The 27,495-nt window shown below is 44.9% G+C and overlaps 1 protein-coding gene across 1 annotated transcript; it reads left to right on the top strand.

Moving 5' to 3' along the window:
- Positions 1-19,574: 19,574 nt before the first annotated feature.
- On the top strand, positions 19,575-21,319 carry MYCTH_2294362 (uncharacterized protein). Its single transcript, XM_003658466.1, has one exon. It carries the CDS (start codon positions 19,706-19,708, stop codon positions 21,152-21,154), a length of 1,449 nt encoding a protein of 482 aa, XP_003658514.1. The 5' UTR covers positions 19,575-19,705; the 3' UTR covers positions 21,155-21,319.
- Positions 21,320-27,495: the final 6,176 nt, after the last annotated feature.

The raw sequence follows: 27,495 nt of genomic DNA on the forward strand, positions 1-27,495 counted from the left end.
TCATTTGACCTCGTTTCTATTACTCTCGTATATAGAGTCGATTATCGATTCTAATAGCCTATATAATATATTCGTCCAAGGTCTCAGGCTGATTATACTTATATAGCTCGTCCTTAACCTTTTCCTTTAAGCTATTATAGAACAATTACATTAACGCCTTGTCATTAAGCTAAGACTTGAGCATATCCTGTCTAAACTATATGGCATAGGAGGCTACTAACTTGGTCTATCGGAGATTGGCGAGTCTTTCTTACGTATAAATCTTCTCGTCCTTATTGCCAAAAACTTTCCAAAGCTCTTCTTCGAAACGGTCGTAAGATCGAAAGACTACTTACGTAAACGCGTCTCGGTTGTCTTCGTCTTCCTTAGTGAGATAGTCGTTCTATATAGGCTTAAACCATCTAAGTGCCTTGCCCTCTAGTCTCGTAGCTATATAGAGGACTTTAGCTTTATCGTCTAGAAACTTGTTATTATTAAGCCAGAAGTAGGATCAGAGGTTTGTTAGGAATCCTACAAGATCCTCCTTAGTTCCTCCGTATTTACTAGGTAGTTCGATCTTAATACGGCTTGCTTTAGCGGTCTCGAGCGTCTCGATTTTGGCGTAGGCCTCGTTAACCAACTTCTACAAGTACTTTTCGCGATTCTCGAGTTCCTTGATTCGAGCTTAAGCAGCCTTATCTCTCTAGTCCAACTCCTGAATTCGCTACTAGAGTTGACCAAGCTAAGTAAGCAGCTATTCGGCTATAATGTTGGTAGCTATGTCGATATCGAGGTCGAAGTCACCTCCGTTCTAAACTATAATAGAATAAAGGGAGTAGTAATAATATGTAACGAACCTAACTCAGACTTCTTCTGAAAGGGTCTAGACGGAGGTAGGTAAAGCGGGACAAGCGTATAGGTCGTCTAAGGGATTTGGTGAAGCTAAAGGGTTTATAACAACACTTAGAGTTGTCTCTTATAGTAGTTAGCAATGCTTGGTATAAGTACTGTGATTGTAATTGTTACCACTGGTGAACTCCTAGAGTCTACTATAACGAGTGACTATCTATATGTATATATAATCCTAGTGATCATTCCTGATCACGGTGATCGTGAGTGATCGCATGGCGGTGATCACCCTGATCACTAGTGAGCGTAGTGATCACTATGCTTCCCATGCTGTAATTGGTCCTTTCGTTCCTTCGACTTGATTGGCCTATTCGTGCCAGTGGCTTAGGCGGCATCTGCATACATATTTCCGTAACAATTTAGGGTTGTAGGTAGCTATTATTCTTTTAGCTAATATCTAGATTATAATCTTTATACTATAATAACCCTAATATTATATCTTCATTATTACCTATATTTATAATACTAAATATAATTATTATAGTCTTCCTTATTATAGTAATATTAATTAGTTTAGTCTCTTTATATATTTATTACATTAGAAATAGCCCTTTAACTATACTATACTTCTACTTTATTCTCTAGGGTATCTATAGCTAATTTATAAGTGTCGGCAAAATTAGGTTTATCTCTACTCTACTATCTACTAGTACAAGCATTTTGTACTATTTCTATTATACTATTATCTATAGTCGCTTGTCTTGCTACTATTGTCTAAAGATTATAGCGATTTCTCATATTTCTGCTAGGAGGTCTTGATATAGTAGTCTCTTATACTAGTTCCTCTCATACTATGCTACTACTCGCCGTTATATAGGTATTAATAGTTTCCGGGCCCCTCGAAAGGCCCTAACCCGTTTCCTAGGTTAGTGCTAACCTCTTCGGTTATTTAGCTAATAGTAGCTTCGTCGATCGTGCTTATTTCCGTAAGCTATTAAGTGCTTACGGCTTCCTACTATTAAGTCTGTTCTACTTTTCGTCATATATACTATAGCTTTATCTAAAGTTCCTGAATTCGCGATTTCTTTTCGTCTATATAATAAAGGCAGTCGTTACTCTAGCACGAGTCCTATATATCTTGTCCTATTCCGTAATGCCTAAGCTAGGCTTGTCTTAGAACTATCGTAATACCTTCTAGATCGCGGGCTTTAATCTTCTAGAGCAATTCGGCCGCTCTATTTCCCATATTATAGACCTATTCTATAAGGTAGAGGCTTCCGTCCTTATTTCCTTGTCGGGTCGGCTAGTGATTGTTTTCGAATTTATCGTAGAAGTGATATCAGCATTTATATACTATATACTAGAACTAGGGTACTTATATATATACCTCGTATTAGGGGTATAGTTATATAGCGTTACTTAGGAAGTATTAGAATTCTTTCCCAAATCTTTCCTATTATATGTAGACTGTAAGTACTCTAATGCTAAAGTAAGAGTATTTCTTCTAGTAGCTTTCCTATATACGTTTGTCTTTTTTACGGTTTATATATATAAACTAGTATTCTAGGTTCTATACGTTATTACTAAGTTGCTAGTCATTAAGGTACTCGGTATAGCTATTAGGCCTATTATATGTTATAGGCTATTCTCCTTTGATAGTTTCCATAATACGTCGGAGTTCCCTTATTTCGTCCCTTATCTTATCGCTCTACTAGGTAAGTCGAGTCAAGCGTCTATCCCGTTCGTGTAGTTCTATATTAAGTCGGAAAACTTCATTATAGTACTATTCGATTTATTCCTAGAGGAATAGAACATTAGGTCCAGGTCTTTCGATTCCTTAGGTATTAGTTATCTACGATCTATCCTACCTCTATATAACTATAAAACCCTATTACCTTAAGGCTAGGAGAATCGAAATTAATGGTATATATTCTCCTACCATGTCTTATTTAGCAAGACCTATCTCTAGGTCTATAGTAACTAGTTTAGAATATAGTGCTTATTCGTCTTTACTATTACCGTTATATCTAAGACTGTCCGTATTACTACCCCTGTCTTTGTAGCTTGTAGCCGCTACTTTGATAACATCCTTAGTAGTTTCGTCGATAACTATAATTTCCTTTCTAGGGACTATCTTCTATTCTTTCTTCGGGCTTCGACATTTTCACTTATAGTGCCCTTTCTTTCTATAGTTATAGTAAGTAATATTAGACTTGTCTCTAGTTATCTTCTTCTAATCTTGCTTTTACGCTATATCTATATCTATAGCTCTAGGGTATATCCCGTACAAGGTACTAACGTACGCTTGCTTTTTCTTGTTATTAGCCTTAACCGTAGTTCTATTTATTTGGCCTTATTTCTACTACTCTTATATATAAAGTCGATTATTAATTCTAATAACCTATATAATATATTTGTCTAGAGTCTTAGGCTAATCGTACTTATATAGCTTATCTTTAACCTTTTCCTTTAAGCCGTTATAGAATAATTATATTAATACCTTATCGTTAAGCTAAGACTTAAGTATATCCTATTTAAACTATATAGTATAGGAGGCTATTGACTTAGTCTATTAGAGATTAGCAAGTCTTTCTTACGTATAAATCTTCTTGTCTTTATCGCTAAAAACCTTCTAAAGCTCTTCTTCGAAACGGTCATAGGATCGAAAGACTGCCTATATAAATGCGTCTTAGTCGTCTTCGTCTTCCTTAGTAAGGTAGTCATTCTATATAAGCTCGAACTATCTAAATGCCTTACCCTCTAGTCTTATAGCTATATAGAGGACTTTAGCTTCATCGTCCGGAAACTTATCGTTATTAAGCTAGAAGTAAGATTGAAGATTTGTTAGGAATCCTATAAGATCTTCCTTAGTTCCTTTATATTTGCTAGGTAGTTCGATCTTAATATGGCTTACTTTAGTGGTTTCGAGTGCTTTAATTTTAGTATAGGCCTTATTAACCAACTTCTACAAGTACTTTTCGCCGTTCTCAAGTTCCTTAATTTAGGCTTAAGTAGTCTTATCTCTCTAATCTAATTCCTAGATCTACTAATAGAGTTAACTAAGCTAAGCGAGTAACTATTTAGCTATAATATTAGTAGCTATATCGATATTAAGGTCAAAGTCACCTCCGTTCTAAACTATAATAGAACAAAGGGAGTGATAGCAACATATAACGAACCTAACTTAGACTTCTTCTAAAAGGGTTTAGACAAAGGTAGATTAAGCAGGACAAGTAGGTAGGTCGTCTAAGGGATTCGGTAAAGCCAAAGGGTTTACAATAACACTAGAGTTATCTCTTATAGTAATTAGCAATGCTTGGTATAAGTACTGTGATTGTAGGTTACTATTACTAGTAAACTCTTAGAGTCTACCTAACGAGTGACTATCTATATGTATATATAATCCTAGTGATCACTCCTAATTACGGTGATCGTGAGTGATCGTATGGTGGTGATTACCCTGATTGCTAGTAAGCGTAGTGATTACTATGCTTCCTATGTTATAATTGGTCCTTTCGTTCCTTTGGCTTGATTGGCCTATTTGTGCCGGTAGTCTAGGCGGCATCTGTATGTATATTTCCGTGATATTTGCCTATGTATGTATAATGGTTTATGGATTAGCTATTATGACTATATTTCTCTTATTATTATACGTTTATTGATAATATCGTTATCTTCTCGAATATAGCTAAGAATTATATATAGCACTTAAGAATGATCTTTACCTTATTTTAGAAGAAGAATATCGCTATCTTACCTACCAAATTATATATCGGCTACCTAAACGTAGAACTACTTGGCTTCTATATAGATAGTCTTAGCCTTACTAATACGGATTAATGTATTAATACGTTTAAGTAGTTATCCTTTCTATATACGTTAAAGGCATTAGAATAGTACTTAGGTGCTACTAGTTTTCTATAACATTTGATTCTATACTATATAAAAATCGCTAAGCTACTCTAGAAACGCAAAACTAACCTACTTATATATAGCCATAAGACTAGCGAACTAGAAGTCAGAAACCGTACTAGGAGGATAGGCTATTATAGCCGTACTTCCTTCGACCTAACCAATCAGGAAAAAGCGTCCTTTGCCGCCCTATAAGAGGCCATTTATCACGAGAATCCGACTATCCTCTACCACTTTATTCCTAACAAGTAGCTATATATTTAACCTAATAGCTATTTAGAACGCGGATTTAGCGTCATAGTCTTCTATACTCGCGATAGATATAACTAGCGCCTAGGTAATCCTATCCTAGCTAATTAAGTGCTACCGGTTATATTTCTAAGCTGCCTATTGACGAAGGCTGAAATGCGATACAGACCTTCCGAATAGGAAGTCGCTTGTTTGGTCTAGGCAATTCGTAAACTACATACGATAGTCTATTTAGCGTATACGCTAGTCATCGTTCTAACTAATTACACTGCTATACGTGGTATTATAGAATAAACTAACCTAGATACGAGTTTAACTGACCGCGCTAACCGTCACCTGATCAACATATCTATCCACCTATCGTAGTACGACCTTAAAGTCTACTACCTGCCTAGAAGACTTAACTTTATACCGGATGCCTTAAGCAGATTAAGCGCCTTAGAGAACCCCGAACCTTCTAAACGCCTAGATAGACTAGCCGTACTTAACGACATTTAGTTCGCTTTCGCTAAGGCATAGATAGATCTAGAGCTTAAGGCAAAGTTCGTTAACGGCTATAAGGCTAATGCTAAGTATACCCTTATTATAGAAGATTTGAAAAATAACCGTATAGATAGAACTATCGACGATAAGGGTATCGCTGTTTTCTTGCGCTATAGGCTACCGTTCGTCCTAATTAACGAGCTCCTCTATTATATCCTGTGACGAACCCAACTCAGACTTCTTCTGAAAGGGTTCAGACAAAGGTGGATCGAGCGGGACAAGTAGGCAGGTCGTCTGAGGGATTCGGTAAAGCCAAAGGGTTCATAACAACACTTAGAGTTATCTCTCACAGTAATTAGCAATACTTGGTATAAGTACTGTGATTGTAATTGTTACCACTGGTAAACTCTTAGAGTCTACCTAACGAGTGACTAGCTAGCTATATATATACAATTGTCTATCCCTCTTCAATAGTTATCACTAGTACCATTTCTCCTTTTACTCCGTGATTCCACGTTATCGACGGTGACATGTTATTATCACTAGTGAAGACCTTAGCCTTGGCGGTGATAATCTTCTGATTGGTCTGTCAAGTGATTGGCTGTCGGAATGTCCTACGTCCTGGCTGTAGCCTGCCAGGCTATCTATATGCTTATCTGTAACACGATGCCCCTTCTCTAAGGCTTTTGACCCGAAAGCCCTCTTAGGCCGTTTCAAATAGTGCTAACACCCTTCGCTTGTAAGTACTACATTCTTTCTGTTTCCATATTATAGTCGCTATGTTGATAAGATGCTAATAGAGAAACGGAAGTCGTATTCTACACGTTACCATGCTTCCCTTGCTTAGAACATCGCTAAGAACGGTTTTATCATTATGCCTTGCTCTTGGTACGCGTCACAAGGTCTTGTCTGTAAAATGATCGCGTGTATAAAGCGTTATAAGGCCTGTGTTCGTTAAGGTCGTTCTTATAATGGCTTAGGCATCTCGTTTTCTTCTTATAAGCTTGTCTTTCTTTTTTTTTTTCAAGTATAATTCCTGATGTTTGTTCTAGTAGATTATATTCTCTAGGAGTAGTATCGTATTAAGGATGCTAAATGTCGTGCTAAGCTTAAGCTAGATAAATCCTAATACTATCTAGAAGAAGCTTAGCACAAGTTGTCCGAAAAGCTTACGTAGCTCCGGTGTCTTCGTTAGTAGAAGGAGTTTTTGGTAGAGAAAGGTACTAATATAGTGGCGTGTGGTCTATCGACCTTAGACAAGTTAGAGGCGGTTGAGCGGCAAGAGCAGTAAGAGGCGCCTGCTATACCCTTATCAGAGATTAATGATGCCGCCAATGCTATCGACTAGGGCATTGTCTTTGGTTCTGTCTTGGGTTTCCCTTTGGTCGATCTAGGTTCTGCCGGTAGAACTATTCTAGTTTCTTAGGGTAGTTTAAGTTCTTGACTAGCTCTTATAAGTTATCCTCTAGTCCAAAATTAAGCTATTTGACTAGATACTATAGTTCCCTATTAATAATGTATAAATCTAGAATTTCTTTAACGTCCTATTCTTCCTCTTTATCTTCTACTTCGATGTGTATAGCAACCTTAGCATTCTTTAGTACTAGTTCGAGAAGTGAAATATGAAAAATATCTATCTATAGTCGTATAGATAATAGTAACGATAATCGGTAGTTAGATGTCAAAATTTGTTCTTTGATAACGAAGGGTCTGACCTTCTTAAAGTCTAGCTTCGTGTTTAGTCGTTTGGTTTGTAAATTTCGTATAATTAGGTAGACTTTGTCTCCCCTCTCTAGGCAAGGTCCCTCGAGCCTATATTTGTTATAGTAGTTCTTTATTCTAGTCTTGACAAACTCGAGTTCCTTTTTAAGCTTTTTATATAGTACGTACATTTGTTCCGCTTTGACTGCTACTCTCGGCACTATGACCTCTAGTCCTTGCCTAAGGTCTGCTTTATATCCGTAGTTTGCGAAGAACGGTGTGACTTTGGTCGTTTCCGTTAGTGTTATGTTATAAGCGAGTTATGCTATTGGCAATAGTATGACCTAGTCGTTTTGCTAGTAGTTAATGTAAGAGTAGAGGTATTGCTTAATAACTTAGTTTAGTCGCTCTGTTTGTCCGTTAGTCTGTAGGTAATATGCCGTTAATAGCTTGCTATTAATGCCTAATCATTGTATTAATGCTTGCTAGAACTTCGACACGAACTTTGTATCTCTATTAGTGATCTATTCTTATGGCTAAGCATATACTAATGTAACTTGCTAATAGATTACGTCTGCTAACTGTTCTGCTGTCTAGGACTCCTTGTAAGGAAAGAAGTATACCTACTTAGTCAGGCGATCTACTATAGTAAGAATACTATCGTAGGTTACTCCTATAGCTGTGTCCTTAGATTCTAGCAGCTTCGTAATAAAGTCTATCGTAACTAAACTCCATAGTTTGTCAGCTATCAGTAGTAGCTAAAGTAGCCTATATAGCTTATATCGTGCCGTTTTACTCCAATTACAGATGTCGCAGTTCCGTACGACTTCCTTAACTTATACTGTTAATTATAGAAAGTCATAGTGTTTCTTGACTTGTGTAACAGTCTTCGTAACTCCTTTGTGTCCTCCGAGTTTCGACTCGTAGAGTTCTCGAATTATCTACAGCTATTGATCTTTGTCGTAGATATACGCTTTGCCTTGGTACTAGAGTTTTCTATCTCTTTCTTCTACTCTATTAGGTACTAGTAGTCCGGGTGCTGCTTAATACTATGCCTTGTTAATCCTTTCTTCTCGAAAGATTGTATAGTATTCTAGGAACGAGTTAAGTAGATTATCTTCTACGGGTGTCTGCGTTTTGTGATGTAGCGTTCTGTCTGTTCGTTCCTTGAATAATGGTAGTATTATTCCTGTTCGTCCTTTCGTATGATCCGTTTGTCGGCTTAAAATGTCTGCTTGTATATTCTCTTTGCCCTTCCTATAGTAGATCTTAAAGTTAAATTCCGCGAGGAATTTTGCCTATTGTATTCGTCGTCTGTTAAGCTCCTTTGTCGTTATAAAGTATCGTAAATTCTTATAATCTATATATACTTGTACCAGTTTAATCGTGCTACTAAGGTATGGCCGCTATTCCTTAAAAGCTTTAATAATCGCAAGTAGTTCCTTGTTATAGATTAGATAATTAAGACGTGGTCTGTCGAGCTTCTTTGAAAAGAAGGCTATAGGATGTAGTTTTCCTTGTCTGTCTTGTTATCCTAATTGTCTTCCGATGGTGTAGTCTAAAGCGTCTGTTTCTACCTCGAATGGTTTCTTAGGGTCCGGTAGTACTAGTACTAGATCTTTGATAATGGCATTACAGATTTATATAAATGCTTGCTTGTATTATTCTTCCCATTAGAATTTAGCATTCTTCTTAGTAAGTTCGTATAAAGGTTGTATGATCGCTCTAAAGTTCCTAATGAACATCCGGTAGAAGTTTGTAAATCTGATGAAGCTTCGTACTTCCGTGACTGACGTCGGTCGGGGCTAATTCTTGATGGCTTTAATCTTTGAAGGTTCTATCTGGATTTATCCTAGGGATATCTTATATCTTAGAAACACCGTTTTCCTAACGTGGAATTCGCTCTTTTCCTTGTTAACTAATAGTTTGTATATATATAGCGCGTCTAACACTGCTTTTATATACTTCTGGTGTTCGTCTACCGTCTTAGAGAAGATAAGTATGTCGTTAAGATAATATACTATAAATTTGTCGAGAAAGGGTCGGATAGCTTGATTAATCAAGGCTTAGAACGTTGCTGGCGCGTTCGTAAGTCCAAATGGCATGACGAGGTATTTATAGTGGCTATAGGGTGTCCTAAAGGCCGTTTTCCACTCGTTGCCTTCTTTGATCTATATATAGTTATAGGCCGATGGCAAGTCAAGACGCGTGAAATATTAGGCTCCTGCTAACTGATCTCGGAGCCATAAGATCAGCGGTAATAGGTATCGGTTTTTTACAGTCTGTTCGTTAAGTTGCCGATAGTTAACGTATAACCGTAGCTTTCCGTCTTTCTTAGGCATGAATAGAATTAGGTAGCCTGCTAGCGATGTTAACAGGCAGATATATTCTCTTCGAAGGTTCTCCTCCAAATATCGCTTAAGTTCTTCGTTCTATATCTAGCTTGTATAGTAAATCTTAAAGAACTTTAGTCATGCTTCTTCCTTGAGCTTGATCTCGTAATCCTATAGGCCGTATTCTAGTAGCCCTTCTAGATGTTTCGGTTCGAATGCTAGGTGTCCTTTGTATTCCTTTGGTACTTCCCTAGTCTTGTCTCGTCTCTCGGTTTTCTAGTAGTATACAAACTTGGTTCTATCTATGGCGATGCTAGCGATTTCTCCTGTCTTAACCTACTACTCTAGTTACAGTGCTCCGTATTCGTTAACGGAGAGAATAGCTATCAGCGGTTTAGCTCGTTTCTCCTATTGTAATGTCGATGTCGTTATACCGCTTCTTCTAGAGTCTATAGTGGTCTGCCTGCCACTGTCTATCTCTTGCGGTAGATCTATAGGATATGCCTTCCCTTAAGCATCGTCTGCTCGCGATCCTTGTATGCTCCCTATCTTGCTAGTTAAATATGACTCCATTCGGGGTCGTAGGTAGCTACTATTTTTCTAGCTAATGTCTAGGTCGTAGTCTTTATACTATAGTAACCCTAATATTATATCTTTGTCGTTACCTATATCTATAATACTAAATACGACTACTATAGTCTTCCTTACTATAGTGATATCGATCGGTTTGGTCTCCCTATATACCTATTATATTAGAAATGGCCCTTTGACTATACTATACTTCTGCTTTATTCTCTAGGGTATCTGTAGCTAATTTACAAGTGTTAGCGAAATTAGGTTTATCTCTGCTCTACTATCTACTAGTACGAGCATTTCGTGCTATTTCTACTATGCTATTATCTATAATTGCTTGTCTTACCGCCATCGTCTAAAGATTGTAGCAATTTCCTATATTTCTGCCGGGAGGTCTCGATATGGTAGTCTCTTGCGCCAGTCCTTCCTATACTATGCTACTACCCGCCGCTACACAGGCGTTAATGGCTTCTAGGCCCCTCGAAGGGCCCTGACCCGTTTCCTAGGTTAGTGCTAACCTCTTCGGTTGTTCGGCTGCTAGTAGCTTTATCAATCGTACTTATTTCTATAAGCCATTAAGTGCTTATAGCTTCCTACTATTAGGTCTATTCTACTTTCTGTCGTATATACTATAGCTTCGTCTAAAGCTCCTAAATTCGCAATTTCTTTTCGTCTACGTGATAGAGGCAATCGTTACTCTAGCACAAGTCCTATATGTCTCGTCTAGTTCCGTAGTACCTAGGCTAGGCTCGTCTTAGAACTATTGTAATGCCTTTTAGATTGTAGGCTTCGATCTTCTAAAGCAATTCGGCCGCTCTGTTTCCTGTATTATAGACCTATTCTATAGGGTGTAAGCTTCTGTCCTCATTTCCTTGTCAAGTCGGCCAGTGATTGTTTTCGAATTTGTCGTGGAAGTGGTATCGGCATTTGTATGCCACACACTAGAACCAGGGCACTTGCGTATGTGCCTCGTATCGAGGGTATAGTCGTGTAGCGTTGCCTAGGAGGTATTGGAATTCTTTCCCGAATCCTTCCTATTGTATATAGACCATAGATACTCTAGTACTAACATAGGAGTATTTCTTCTAGTAGCTTTCCTATATACACTCGTCTTTTCTACGGTTTACGTATATAAACTAGTATTCTAGGTTCTATATGTTGTTGCTAAGTTGCTAGCCATTAAGATACTTAGTATAGCTATCGGGCCTATCGTATATTACAGGCTGTTTTCCTTTGATAGTTTCCATGATATATTAGAGTTCCCTCATTTTATCCCTCATTCTATCACTCTAGTAGGCAAGTCAAATCAAGCGTCTATCCCGTTCGTGTAGTTCCGTGTTAAGCCGAAAAACTTCATTATAGTACCATTTGATTCGTTCCTAGAGGAATAGAATATTAGGTCTAGGTCTTTCGATTCCTTAGGTGTCGGTTGTCTACAATCTATCCTACCTCTATATAACTGTAAAACCCTACTACCTCAAGGCTAGGAGAATCGAAACTAGCGGTATATACTCTCCTGCCATATCCTATTTGGCAAGACCTATCTCTAGGTCTATAGTGACCAGTTCGGAGTACGGTGCTTGTTTATCTTTACTATTGTCATCATGTCTAAGACTATCTATGTCATTACCCCTATCTTTATAGCTCGTAGCCGCTACTTCGATAACGTCCTTAGTAGTTTCGTTAATAGCTATAATTTTCTTTCTAGGGACTATCTTCTACTCTTTCTTCAAGCTATAACATTCTTGCTTGTAGTACCCTTTCTTCCCGTAGTTATAGTAGGTAACATTCGACTTGTCTTTGGTCGTCTTCTTCTAGTCCTACTTCTATACTACGTCTATATCTATAGCTCTAAGGTACATCCCGTACGAGGTACTAACATACACTTGCTTTTTCTTGTCGTTAGCTTTAACTATAGTTCCGTTCATTTGACCTCGTTTCTACTACTCTTATATATAGAGTTAATTATCGATTCTAATAGCCTATATAATGTATTTATCTAGGGTCTTAGGCTGATTATACTTATATAGCTTGTCTTTAACCTTTTCCTTTAAGCCATTATAGAATAGTTATATTAATGCCTTATTATTAAGCTAAGACTTAAGTATGTCCTATCTAAACTATATAATATAGGAGGCTACTAACTTAGTCTATTAGAGATTAGCGAGTCTTTCTTACGTATAAATCTTCTTGTCTTTATCGCTAAAAACCTTCTAAAGCTCTTCTTCGAAACGGTCATAAGATCGGAAGACTGCCTATATAAACGCGTCTTAGTCGTCTTCGTCTTCCTTAGTGAGATAGTCATTTTATATAGGCTCAAACCATCTAAGTACCTTGCCCTCTAGTCTCGTAGCTATATAGAGGACTTTAGCTTTATCGTCTAGAAACTTGTTATCATTAAGCCGGAAGTAGGATTAGAGGTTCGTTAGGAATCCTATAAGATCTTCCTTAGTTCCTCTGTATTTGCCAGGTAGTTTAATCTTAATATGGCTCGCTTTGGTAGTCTCGAGCGCCTCGATTTTAGCGTAGGCCTCGTTAACCAACTTCTACAAGTACTTTTCGCGGTTCTCGAGTTCCTTGATTTGAGCTTGAGCAGCCTTGTCTCTCTAGTCTAACTCCTAGATCTGCTACTAGAGTTAACCAAGCTAAGTAAGCAGCTGTTTGGCCGTGACATTAGTAGCTATATCGATGTTAAGGTCAAAGTTACCTCCGTTCTGAACTATAACAGAACAAAGGGAGTGGTAATAACGTGTAACGAACCTAACTTAGACTTCTTCTAAAAGGGTTCAGACGAAGGTAGATCGAGCGGGACAAGTAAGCAGGTCGTCTAAGGGATTCGGTGAAGCTAAAGGGTTTATAATAACACTTAGAGTTATCTCTTACAGTAATTAGCAATGCTTAGTATAAGTACTGTAATTGTAATTGTTACTACTAGTAAACTCTTAGAGTCTATCTAACGAGTGACTAGCTAGCTATATATATATAATTATCTATCCCTCTTTAATAGTTATTACTAGTACTATTTCTCCTTTTACTCTGTAATTCTGCGTTGTTAACGGTGACATGTTATTATCACTAGTGAAGACCTTAGCCTTGGCGGTGATAATCTTCTGATTGGTCCGTCAAGTGATTGGCTGTTGGAATGTCCTGCGTCCTGGCTGCAGCCTGCCAGGCCGTCTATGTGCTTATCCGTGACATATCCGCCTAGATAGTATACGTACACTATATGTTCTGTCGAGCCTCGTGTAATATATCCTAAGCTTAGCCTATAATGAGAAGTATTACTTTGGAACTAATAGGATAATATACGACTTGTATAGTATCGTAATCGATAGAAAAACTAGGTATATATAGGACTACGTGAAATATTACCTTATCTGTCAAGTTAATGCCACAAATCGTAACCTTCCTATAGGTAACTACTAGCTAATCTATCTATTAGATACGCTACCTATATAGGTAATCGCTATCGATTTTATAGTAGTGTTACTATTAGTTCTTTTAGCTAGAACTCCTTAGCACTTGAACGGATATAACAAATTTAATTCGATATTAACCATGTCTTGTAAATCGTCTAAAAGAATACTCCTTATACTAGGTCACTCTAACTATACCGCTATAGACTAGGGCTATATATTAATATAATAACTGCTCCTATCCGACTAAGGAGTACTAACTGCCGTTATATCTAACCGTAACTATAAATTTATATCCGAATTATAGACTAGTATATAGAAAGCGTTAGGTACGAAGTTATTAATAACTACTACATATTACCTATAGGGAGATAGTCTTATAGAACAAAAGAACTAGACGGTAGAAATCGCTCTACGTTTCTTCGTTTATAAGAAGCTAGATAACAATTAGACTACAATACTTCTATAGCTTTAGTAGCATTTAAATAGCGTATATACTGCCTCTATTAGCGTATCTCCCTATAAGTTACTATATGGTTTCAAACTAGCTAGGCCATTAGAAGCACTAATAGCGCCGTTGTCAAAAACGGTATAGGATATCCTAGTTCTATATAAATATCTACGCTAAGATACCTAAATAGCAATAGACTTTATAGCAGCCAGAGCTAAATACAGATACAATGCTAGCCATTATAACATTAAATTTAAGCTAGGTAACTAAGTATATCTATACCTATACTATAGCTACTACCTACTAGGTTAACTATTGTATAAGTTATCCTAATAGTACATTAGACCTTTTAAAGTCATTAAACGTATTAGCTACCTAGCTTATTATCTTTATTTATTACCAAATATAGATATCTATCCCATAATATTAGTAATATACTTATTACCTATACCTCTAGGCACTAACCTATACAACCATGCCATACCACCTCCTAACCCTATTAAGGATAGCTATACTAATAGTAGTTTAGAATCTAGAGACAAGTACAAACTTAAGCGTATCTAGAATTACAAGCTTATATACGGCAAGTATAAATATCTAGTCAAATAGAAAGGACTCGGCTACGAATACGACATTTAGAAGACTAACTTCTAGCTATACTATATACGTAAGATGATCAACGAATACTAGGCACGCTAGGGAGGTCAACCTATAACGGCTCAAGCCACGCCAAGGACTCCTACGAAGAAAACCATAAGTGGTAAACGCCAACATAGACGCCCTCGCAAAAAGGCATCGAAGACTCCCCCGGAAGGAGCCATAGATAGAAGACGCCAAAGTAAGGCTATAGATAGCCAAGAGGAAGATATATAGGACACTATAATAGTAAGATAACGCTACTACTTTCTGTTACAATGTTGCTACGGAAAGAAGGCACGTTTAAGAGCTATTTAGAGCTATAGTATAGGCACTACGTTTTTTTTTCTAGGCAGGGGACTTGATGTAGTACGTTATCTACGGACATGTCTATCATGTAAGGCTAGATAAGATAAGACCTGTAGATCTGGTAAACGGGCTGGTAAACGGAGGGTTCTTTGTTCCTATCCTCTACTTATACAGAGCTATAGGGCTAGTAAACGTAGGAAGAAGACATCGCACTTTTGAACTATTTATAACTTACCAACTTTTCCATCAATTGGAACTATCTTCCATCTATTGGAAACCATCCTCTATCAGTTTCCTTAACGGAGTTGCTAGCATTCCGTTTGCTTCTGAGCCGAATGGTTGGACAGTATAAGGCCCTTTTGTCGAGCTTGGAAAGGCGGTCAAGCTCGGTGGCTCAGGATGAGTGCTCTACAAATGTGGAAAAAATGACCAGTCACAGTGGCTTCTACCTGCCCAAGATGGCGGTATTATTCGCATGTAGAGCAGCCTCTCAGGTGATCATTTGGGCGGGCCGTCGAGCTAGCCACCGTATGCCCTGTGCTGTGCGATGGGGCTGGAGAAGGCCACACTAAGGCTAGGTCACTGGCGTCAACTAACAGTGCGGTGGCAGACTGCCAGGTCATGCATGAGATACTGATTCCGGGAGGGTGCTGGGCTGTTGTGCATTGCTGAGACATTGGAACACATGAACCTCATCCTGCCTCGGCGACACGCCCACGATGTGGCGCAACGGGAGACTCGTCTGCCCGCGGCCACGTCCCTTCAGAAGGGTGGGGAGAGGGGAGGGGAAGGGGGAGGTTGCCAGGTTTCAGGTTGCATCTGTGGACATGGCCGACAAGGCCTATGGCTCTTCCTTTCACCTCTACCAACATATCCCTAGCCAGGCTTTACCTCTCCCTTTCTCTCCTCTCGCTCGAGGCGGTGGTCGATAAGGGCGGTGCGGCAGTGTGTGTGATTTGCATGCAGTCTCAGCCGCTGCGGCGGCATGAATGAAGGCTATATCTGAAGTTCTGCGTCGCCTTCTTGTTAGACTCGCCCCCCCCCCCCAGGATCAGCCTCGATCAAGGACATGAGGTACAATGTGGCGTGAGGTATCCTTCCACAGTTCCAGAGTGTCGGAGCGGCAGGCTGCAGCAAGGCAGACCAAGCCGAAAGACTGGGTGAACGCGGCAGCAATGAAAGTCCACAGGAATGGGAACCAGAGGCGCGCAGACAGTGCTGAGTGAGCCAACAGCAACCGGGCGGTGGGACGCGGACAGCTCTCGGTCCACAGACAGCAAATCGAACGGAACTGAAAAGAGCTGAGAATCAGTATTCTAAGCGCCTCAGTCCCACTGGCAGCCTTCTTTTCTCTATCTCTCCCTCCCCCCCCCAATAAGTTGCGTGTGGGCGTGTGCGCGCCTGTATGCGCCTCTGCCGAAAATAGATCAGACGGTCGAATTGTTTTGCACGTCTTTTTTGATCTTAGTTGATCCCTTCTATTGCTGGTCGGTTTCCGCACCTCTTTCGCTACTGTCTGCCTGGCCGAAAGATTTCGGCGATTTGATGCCGGAGGGTCCGAGACACCTGGCTACTGGACCGAAAGCGGGAACGAGAACGTGGCGGCAACATAATAATAACCGAAAACTTGAAACTCTTGCGAGGGGGACCAGGGGCCCAGGATACCGTTTTATTTCGGAATATACGAGCAGAGACACTCAATCGATAGCAGTGGCAGCGTTCGAGTCGAAGTAGTAAGAGGTGTGGAGTGTAGAATCAATGGCGCGGATCACGTGGCGATGGTGACTTCCGCTCGGCAGAAACCGAGTGTACCTTTGTTGTTATTCAACATCGTGAAGCCCTCAACGATGCTCAAGGGAGCCCGTCGCCAATCACGAGTGTATAAACTTTCGGCGATTGGTGCTGCAGGCGCCTGCCTAGGGCGCCGAATGTCATTTTTGGGCGGCTGCGCTGAGGTTGCCAGCAGCCCTCCAGCTCCTTCCGATTTGAGAAGCGTGAATTTTACTCGCCATTCAGCACGGAAATATGGGACCCGCATACTTGACCCGAACGGTTCCCTTAAAAGCTCGATTCTGATTGCGGCAAAACAGGGAGCCGCTCACACCTCAGCTTCGTGACGGGCCATAAGGCATCACCGGCGTGATAGAGAGGAGGAACCTGCGCGTGGAGGTGTGGAACGTGCCGTCCCTGCGCGCAAGCTCTGCTGCACCGTTTCTCTGCTGCGGACTCTTGTATGACGTGGCATTCGATGGAATGCATTCTCCGTTGCTCTCGACTCCGCTGGGACCAGATCGTTGAAACGATGGCTAGAAAAGGCAACGGGGCCGACATGACAAATCCTGTTAATTCCAACGCCGCCGCTTAACAAAGAAGCCAGACAGACGGGAACAAGATATCCCGAGCTTTGGAGATCCGCAGAACCTTGCGCACAAAACGGTTGTCCTAATGAAGGATTTCCCAATCACTTGTCCAAAAAATTGCGCCAGCCAGATTCAGCCCTTCCTCCCTTGACCCCCTTGGCCGCGGCCCTTGAGCTTCGCGCCCCCGCAGGGTCCACGCAAGCCGCACCCAATCAGCCGTCGTGCATGGTCCCGACAGAGCGGTAACACAGTGCAAAACTGTGTACTCGAGCAAACAACGTGATGTGGTTCGTTGCCAAGGTGGCGCCAAGAAGCTGTTGGTCGGACAGATTTTGGGGCCTGCTACTTTCATAGGCCGCAGGTCACCCCTCGCGCCTGCACAAGACCTCGTTGAGGGGTTCATGCCCTTCAATTGTAACGTGCAGTGCTATTCCCGTGGTATGCCCTCCTTGGCTCTTTCTCTCCCGTTTCGGTCGAACAAAATTGCTCACGGAGAGTGGAAGGTACATACATGTACCTACTAGTACAGAGAGGTACGCGACAGCATTCCGGTTCCTCCATCCATATACCCCCTCCCATGCATGTGTCGTAATATTTCTTCACTCCTAGCTAAGGTAAGGGGCGCCTTGGAAAACTACACTATAACGAGGTATCCAAGTGTAAGGAAAGTGCGAGCTGCTGATGTGAAGCACATTTGTATGACTGCGCTAGCCGTACAGTACTACTCTGCAGAACCGGATCGAGATGTCCCTGCTTGAGACGGATGGAAGAAGGGGCAATGGATTGAGCCAAGTTAGGCTAGCAGCGCAGGCAGATCTCCATCCGACTCGCCCCGGTGCTCCCCCTCCCTCGCCAACCCCTGTCAGACCCGCCTGGGAGAGAAGATCGGCTACAAGGACCGTGTGTGATAAACGAGCTTCCCTCAGGCTGCTCCGATAATGCCGGGAACCGGGAATTGTGTAACGCAGGCACACAAAGCACCTCTGTAATCACAAAGGCACATGAGCAGGTCAAAAGACTGCCACCTAGATAGATACTGGCCAGAGGCGCTAGTTCGGCTACGCAGGGTAGTGTAAAGTATGTAACTACCTTAATTACCGGAGGCATCCCCGAGTGTCACGGCAAAGTGCCAAAGTGCCAAAATAACATAGTACACACATGATGCAGTACCAGTACTTAAGTGTGCATTACTACTACTTGTACAGTACCTTACGCAGATTAAGTACACCTTCCAGGGCGGCCCTTCCCCGACGAAGATTTCTTCCCCCACACGTTTCTCTTCCTAAAGCCCGAGCTCTCAAAAAAGATTGTCCTTCATTTCTTTCGTCTCCGTCTGCCCTCGATATCTATTTCCCCGTCATACTCGCCTGAGACCTTTGCTACGACTACACACCACATGGAACACCCTTGAAAAAGCACAATTGCGACGAGCATATCCGTCCCGAATTCTCGAGCCCGGGTGCCGGCACGCAGTAACTATATTGCATGAACAAAACGGTTAGATCTTCACAGTCTCGCGAGCCATACATTCACCGTTTATTTCATTTCGTTTAGTTTTGTTTTTCAGAATATTCCCAGGCATACCCTTTGTTGTCTCCCCATCGGTTTGGGCACTGTACTGTACGTAGTAGCTTCCGCCACCAGTGGGGATCTGGCCAACGGCGACATCCCCGGGACTCGCTCCGGCAACGTTACCCCCTTGGTCGCGTCGATTCGCTCCTGCAAGTCTTGGAGGGCGTTGCTAATCGAGGCGTGAACGCAGGTGGGCCACGCCCCCCCCCCCCACCCCCTCTCCGACAAGGGCAGCTTAAGCTCGCGGGCGCTTCTTCCGGCCATCCAGGGGCCCTTGAGCTCGGGGTACCTGCACTCGAGTCGACGTACGCAGTAAACTCCGGGTGGCCGCGTTCCGTTTTTGTCAGATGATCAGAGCCAAGTCTCGGCTTGTCTCCCGCCCCGGATCACCAAGCAAGCAATCAGTGGTTATATCGAGTCATCTCCAGGCGCTCGATTGTCATCGCTGGCTCTTTTGCACGCCGCAGCGGAATCTTTGCAAAACCTTCGTCTCTCAGTCTCTGCTATTGCGCTCCCAGAAGAATTCCACACAGATCGATTCTCCCAGGGAGCTGCTAGACCTCATCAAATTCCCCGTGAGCTCAGCCATCCCGCCTGGCAGTACCTTTCCCCGCGGTTAAGATCGTGCCGTTCGAGACAGGCACGGCGCCTCCCAGATCGGCCCTGATAAGCGATTGGTCTTTCTCAAATATTCAGCCTAGTCTGTCACCGCTTCCGGGACCAGGCCAACAATATCCTACCGTTTCTCTCTTGCGCAACAACAACTCTTTGCCGACTGGGCGTATAAAAGGTCCAGACCCGGGGGTCTTAAGTCGCTTGCTCTCCCCTCCCTCCACTTGTCTCATGAACATCTGCTAGCCACATTCTTCCACGACTGAGAGAATGACCGAAGTTACCACCTATTCCCAAAGGCATCCCTTTGAAGCCTCCAACCCACGACTGCTCGCGCCAGCCCCTGGCTTTCAGACCCTTAGCATCTCCAACCCGAACAGCGAAATGGTCTACCACAGCGAAGGTTACTACGCATTCCAAGCACCGCCCAGGCCTCCGTTGGAGCCGCGCTCATCCTCCGTCTCATCCGCCTCTTCTTCCGGATCCTCTTCGGTGCCATACAGCACCGTTCCGCCCGACAATGTCGGCGCCGTCCGTACCGTGTCACCCGCATCCAGCACTTCTTCCGATTCGGGGACGGGCGCCATGGTATATTCGAGAAATCATTGCCCGGCAATCGCCCACGAGCAGCCGTTTGCGTTCCGTGCGCATCCGCTGCCGTCACAACTCCTCCAAGCACAAGCTCCTTCTTCGCTTCCCTTCTACCCGTCAACGTACCAGACTTCGAGGGATGTCTCGCGGCCGTCGCCCTACGGCGCCTACTCCGTCGATGCTCTGCACCACCAACCGCCGTCGTTCTCCTACGAGACCTGGCATCCCATGTTTGCTTCGACCGCGCCATGCCACTCCTCTCAACCCTCGACTTCATATCAGGTCCGACCGCGGAACAACGATGCGAACTGGTTTCTCAACGGTATGCGAAGGCTCCCGCCCGACGTCATCCGCCGCATCCAGAAGTATGTGACGTGGTACCACTGCTGGAAGGCCACCAGAATCTGCCAGTGGTTCTTGCACAACTTCCACCCGGATAACTTCAGTCATGAATGGAAAGTGGCCGAAATATTGAACACCGAGAGGAACAGAGGCCACGAACCTTTGGATGACGAACCTGGGGACACGCCTGAGCAGAAGAAACCCGGCAAAGACTTCAATTTCTTCGCGTGTTACCATTGTTTCCGTTTCAAGGGATTCGATCAGTTCGAGGCCCAAAAACACACTCCATTGGTCTTCAGAGAAGAGGACGACTCTGAAGAAGCCAGCGGTACTACGAATGCCTTAACAACAACAAAGAAGCGAGAGCAGTCCTCAACCCTTTCGTCACCAAGCCGGTCGCCGCCCGCCAACCCACACTACGACCCCAGCCTGACGCGGAGCAGCCTGCGAGCTGCCTCCTCCTCCTCATCATCATCGTCGTCTTCCTCCTCTACAGCCGGCCGAGGTCGCCGTGCAGTAGGCGGTGGCGGCAGCCCCGCCGCGAGCGACGACCCATTCGCACACATGCACCCGCGCGCAAAGAGGACGTACGGCCAGCGGCGCTTCTGCGTCGACTGCGGCCTCAAGGCGGGTTTCTACGAGCCGGGGGACTTGATTGAGCTGCAGAAACCGCGCAAGAAGGGCGACGCCATGTGGGTATGTCGGTGCAGGAAACTTCACTCCCGCATGGACAGCGCTCAGTGCCACGTGTGCAACTCGATCGCGCCGCTGTCGGTACCGAGGTGAAAACGCCATGTCGTCAAGGCCCCGGCTCTCTCTGTCCGTGTTACTCCATAATACCCGGATAGGGATCTGAGGGCGAAGACAATTTCGGTTCGGAAGGGTACTCTACTACTTCTTTTTTCTTTATCTTTCTACTCTTGCTGACCATCTTGTGGGATCGCTCAATCTGTTGTCGCTACCTCTCTGATACACTTCGCTGGGATCTATTGAGACATATTATTTACATATGAATTATACCCTTGATTTCACGGGGTTGTGTGGTCTTTTTTCTGGTACAAAATAGTCTACCTGGCCTTGTAAATGGATTCGAGCACTTATTACGATATCTCCAACTCACACCGAGTTCGCGGCCTGTCGCTTTGTTCCATCTTGGGCAGCTCCCCGCATGTCGTTGTCCTCGAGACATTGTCTTAGAATGATGCCAAGAAATGTGCGGCGCACAATTAGCAACCGAAGGATCAGATCAAAGGAGTCAGGCCACGACTGACAAAAACGGGTTGCGAACTCGAATGATTGCCGAGGTGAAGGCGACATCGAGAAAAAAAAATGAGCTGTCATGGCAGTCTCCCCTGCCCTTGTCTCGCGGCGCTTCACAGATACAACGATCAAGGGAATCACGGCCGATCAGGGGGGGGCCAAAGGGAAAGGAAAGGGGGGAGAGGGAAGGAAGTGAGGAACGGAGGGTTTGGGGAAAGGGGGGCAAAAGTCGCACGCTGACCGTCCGACTGACCGACCGACCGAAATGCTGTCTGCTTTGGTCTCGACCCGACAGTCTGGGACGCAATCAGAACGCGCCGTTGGTCGCTGCTCTGCAGTTGGCGCGGCCGACCGGGAGGTAGGGAAAAAGGGACTGGTCATATTTTCTTCTCCCTTCCCAAACATTGTGTGCTGCTGTGGTGGTGGGCTGGTCGGTTCAGTAGGTTCCTCCCTCGGCATTGGGCTGCGCTAGGCGGTACGATGTGCATAGACTACGGTGTTGTCCGTATAACTGGCTGGCGTCTCTCTTGCATCTGCATAAACGGCGCTTAATTATTTAACGGCACGCTGTTGCTCGACAATTCTTATGTATTTTTGTTTGAAAATTCCGCCATTCTTGGCTTCACTTACTTTGTGAGAAATGCATTCTCAAGTCGGGATGCCAGCATTAATTATCAAACACGATCGGCAAGACAAGCCGAGAAAGAGGGAGGTTTGGTGAACTGAGAAGATGGACTCTGAGGGAAGGGGCGGAGTGAGGGAGACGAGAGATGATTTGGCTTAGTGTAATCCGTAGTAATTTGGGTGGCGCCGAGACAGCCCACCACTGACCGTAATTATCAAATATGTCATTCATCGGCTACCCACGCCGAATCTACGTATCTTCTTCGACCAGGACAGTGGACCATCTTTATTCGTTAAAGCGGAGGATACCCCGGAGCGGAAGGTCAACTGGCTCTCCCTAGTATCTATTATTATCATATGTACATACATACATCTACATGGATCACTGTCAGATTAGTGCTTCTGACAATCACGTACGTGAAAATACAAGGTACCTACCTATACGAGGTTACTTGTATAGGTTTTCGTCGCAGGTTCAAGGAGCGAGAAGCGGGAATAATACGCAAATGTTGTAAAGGGGAGTAACGGAGCACTCCCGGTTGCATCAAGTCATCTTGGTACTTCGAGGGGCGAAGGGGGGGAGACAGGGGTGAAGGTCGATGGTCAACGGGGAGCATCCGCGAGCTTGACGACGAGAGAGTGTGGAGGCACCATGCTCAGGGGTACGGAGTTATGCCGTTTCTGAAAACGGGGCCAAGCGGGGCGAACATTGACCTTTTTTTTTTTTTCCTTCCTTGTCTCCCCGGCATGCCAGCTACACTACACTAGTGTACACTAGCATGACACAGCACCACGCTAATAACCAGAGCGGCATGGTGCCGCGGCTGTTTGCGCGCGGTGTTGGTGTTCGTGGGGGAGTGCGCAAACAATCGAATCCCTCCCTCTCTCCACCGCGGCCAAGATTGACCCTGCCAACGGCAGCTAACTGTAGATCCGCGGATACGCTATCCTAGCCTGGTTGATCCCGGCCACGGCCTGGGGGTCTGACTCCGACGAAGCCCAGTGGCGTCGACGGCGAGGCCGACGAGAGCTTCCCTGAGTCCGTTGAATGACCAACTCGTTTGTCAGAATCGGCAGAACAAAGATTCGTCCAGAAGCCGATGGCGGTGTGCCGCCGAGGGAAGGCGAGCCAGTCAGCCAGCCAGCCGGCGGTGGAGTTTCAAAGAAAACAGGGTTGACTTCGGCGACCTGACCAGACCACCGGAACCCAATCGAATCCAGGCGCAGCCGAGCCATCCAGTCAGTCTGCACCCCGGCGCGATACTCATCTGCAGCGAAGAAGCGAACAGCGGCCGTTAGGCGGAGTCGCAACAACTCTTGGAACGCGCGGAGAGATGGGCTGACTAATTACGCTAATTATTACCTATAAGCGCTGAAATGTATTGGCGCGCTTATTCTCGCGACCAAGAGCACGGTCAGTTCGAGAGCTTAGGACGGTTCAGCAGCGCTGTTGGTAGCGCTGACACCACCGTGCTGGGGTAGGAAAATCCTGCCGCCCACTGTTGTAGAGTAATTATGATTAATTAGCTGGATATTTTAGGATCCCCCCACGGTGTCTGCTCGGGAACGGGACCCGAACGCAAGTCGAACAAGGCCAGGAACAGCCAGCCCAAGTCTGCCGTGTGGCCGTTGGTGACGTGGTTTGATCTGAAGTGCCTGCAGGGCGAAGGCTCCCTCTCGGACCAAGATTACTACCACGCCGAAAACATGTGCGAGGGCGGTTGTCTCTCTCCCCGGATACCTTGCCACGGTGTAGGATGTGTGGCTGTGGGAGGATCCGGGCAAAAGGCGGGCGCGTGGGTTGATTGCGAGTCGACCAACATTCAACGAGAGGAAATGAGGCCCAGAACGCTGGGACGACATCCTGGAAGGCCGGGTCATGCGAAGTCGCGGGGTTAGACACACGAGGCAGCAATTCTTGCGAACTTGAGGCGAAGTCAGACTCCGTGACTGCTATTCAGGCTCTTGTGTGGTACCGGGCATCTTGCTTGAACCTAGCTTGAATTTGCAAAGCGAATCCCGACTTCAAAATCAACGAGCATGACAATAGGGGGCGATGAGCCTGCCTCGGACCTATAATTATGTACAGTACATACAACCGAGGCGTTCACGCTAACTCTGTTTCTGATGAGAGCCTAAGGGGGTCCGTTGACCACCAACCTACAACACTCACAACGGTTATTAATTTGTTCCGCTGTTGGCCAAAACTCAAACCTGGCGGGAAGAAGGCAGAATCTGGATTGAAGAGAGACCCAGGTACTCAAGTTATCCCGAGGTGCCCAAGGTAGCTCAAGGAAGGTGGTAGGTACCAGGGGTTGCCAACTGGGAAGGTCACGGTTGTGGCGCTTTCCGCACCTCCGCACCTACAACCGTACCTTCCAGAGAGACAACCATTTCACGCGGACGCACCATGCCATTAGCTACTGGCTGCAGGCAGCGCCATTTCCCAACGGGTGGAAGCGACGAGATAGTTGGGCTGATATTCCTGGAAAGTGCAGGGATCCGGCCGTTCCCTGCTGCAGTTAAATAACTCAAAAGTCACGGCCTGCGACTTTTGATGGTTCCAGACTGCCAGGCTTCCAAGTCCTCCGCATTAACGGTGAATGCCAGAGCACCGATTCTGTACCCGCCTCCATCTTAAGTGTTTCAAACGCGGCAGTACGCCAACTGCCGCCAATGAGGGCCTGGTTCTAACCGAGCCGCCGCTCCGCTCTCCCTCACCTTCCATGCCTTAGAACTCTGGATGGCTTCTGGTATCCGAGTGGTTGGCCGCTTTGCACAGCGCCACACTTCGGCCCCAGGCAGCTTCAACTCCGGGCTTGGAAATATCCGCCACGCGTCGAGTCCCTCATTGGCTGTCACTGACGTCTGTCGCGCGCCTTTCCCGAGGTCTGCTATTGGCCATGACCTGCACCGCGATGATCTTCCCCCATATGACACGGTTGTTGCTGTATCCCGAGACCCCGATAGCAGCCTCAGAGGGCGCCTCTGGGTCGTCAATCCCACGCGTTCAATCCTAACATTGGCTTGCTCGCAAGGTCAGAAGGACTGTCATCCACATCACCATACCGTCCTGGCGCAGCGGCCGAGTAGGCGGGAACACCTCCTTTTGTTCGCCTCTCCATGTGACACGCTTGAAACAAGACGCCGCAGCTGTCCGCTCCTGGTCGCGCCAGATGCCACTCCCTCACACCCGAGGATGGGCATGGTGATTCGGTACGTGCTTTAACCACACCCCGTTGGTCATAGCTAAGTCTCACTCCCCACCTTCAGGCCTAGTAACGCTCGTGTGTTGGCCCCCCCTATAGGTACAGTATGCGCCTCCAGTTCAAGAACCTACAAGGAACCAACCTCGCAAACATGAGCCCACTCTTTAGATTTCCGCCACAGATGACACACTGCGCCAAGCGATACGATGAAGCAAGCCTCCCCAACCGCATGCAATCGCATACTGTCAGGGCTAGGGGAATAGATCAATGCCCGAATACCTGCAGCCCATGAAGGTTGAGAAAACCAACAGGAAACGGTGATTTCTGCTCAACCAACTGCTCTGAGAGGTATGTTGGGCCGGCCTCATTTCAACATCCCTACAGCCGGGACCTCACCAACCTGCTCCTGGTTATTGGCCCTGGCGGATCCTGACCTGCCCAACCTGACCACAATCCGGGAAGTGAGCAGGGGTTTACACGCAGGTGGTCACACCGGCAATTCGATCACCAGATGTGCCACGACACCTTAGGCAGGGAGTGGCTGTCAATCAATCAAGGAAAGTTTTATAATTTCTACTGGAGAATGCTTGAGCGTCATCATGTCCATCACTGACGTCGTGTACATGTTCCGGTGATCACATGCGACTTCCTACAGGCAAAAGCTCGGTGGATGACTGAGAACCGACGATTGGCTGCGGACTTTGATGACCGGAACTGTAGCGGAGCCTTTCATTCTGCAAACTCACAGGATAAATATCCCTGTGGTTTCAAAGGCGGGAGAGGATAATATGTTGGGGCGTCGGGTTCACCAACGGGTGGGTGGCAAGTCTTGACGCATTAGGAACAACGCTGGTCTCCGCTACGATCCGTTAAACCAGTTAGATCAGGACAGGCTTCTCCAATGAGACCGGTAATTGGTGTCATATTCTACGATCGAGCATTGATGTACGAAAGGCAGCTTCTCAGTCAGCCCTGGAGGATCTCTCTCTAATTAATTAGAACTTGGACATGCGCCAGAAACTGATGGTGTTTGATTGATCCAGACTATTGCAAACCTTCCCAGGCGCAACTACAACTTCCGAGTTACATACCCCAGGCTTGAATCAAATCTGCAGTGAAGTTTTTAGGCAAGGGGCCATAACGTGTATGTACAGTGCCAGAGATACCTTCCACTCGCGCAAGTCGACTTGATTAATTACGGGGAGTAAATAATAATTAATTAATGATCATGATAAACGGGGCGTCCCATGTTACAGCACGCAGGTTCGCACTGTCAACGCCAGGAAACAAATAACTATCTTGTCACACGTATAAATTTGGTCATTTGTCATACGGTTGAGCACAAGAACCTATGCAAGTAATGCTCACTGCCACCGTTTTATCCTGATCCTCTGATGATTTGTGATTAATTATACATTCCGTTGCCGAGTCATCGGGGTTGTGGTCCGTGCACATATTTACCTTTGCCGCCTCTCCCCCTTTTTCCAACTTTCCGCTAGATCATCACACACACCTCCCACCGCTTGTCGAAACCAGCGTAGAACGGAAAACAAGCTGGAAGTCATATAATGATCTCATCGTCAATGAGACAATGATATCGTCTGCCAGTTGTATCTGGATATTGGGGTTTCGTGGAATGAGAACCTTCTCATTCGTAGCGAAGTTGTAGTAGAACTACCAGACCCATCACTAACACCGCCTTCAATAATGATTACAATGCCTTTTATCTCTTTACACAACAGGCCCCTTTTGATAAGGTAAAGGACGACGATGCACACATTCTCGCTCTGTTTTCTCTCTCTTTTTTTTTTCCCTCCCTTCCGAACCCGTCCAAGCAAAGCCTCGCATCACGCTCCGCATACCATGCCGCCGCTCTGCTCTGTACCAATGTACCAGCGCGCACCATATCCCACTGCATCAACCCGTCAAATACTACTACCGCTCATTTTCCCCTCGTACGCCCAACTTTCGAGTAAAGTCCGCGGTGAAGCTCGACCGTCGCTCCAGGTCTACTGACCGCTACCAACGGCAACG

Source organism: Thermothelomyces thermophilus, chromosome 1 (assembly GCF_000226095.1).
Source record: "Thermothelomyces thermophilus ATCC 42464 chromosome 1, complete sequence".
NCBI classification, from domain to species: Eukaryota; Fungi; Ascomycota; class Sordariomycetes; order Sordariales; family Chaetomiaceae; genus Thermothelomyces; species Thermothelomyces thermophilus.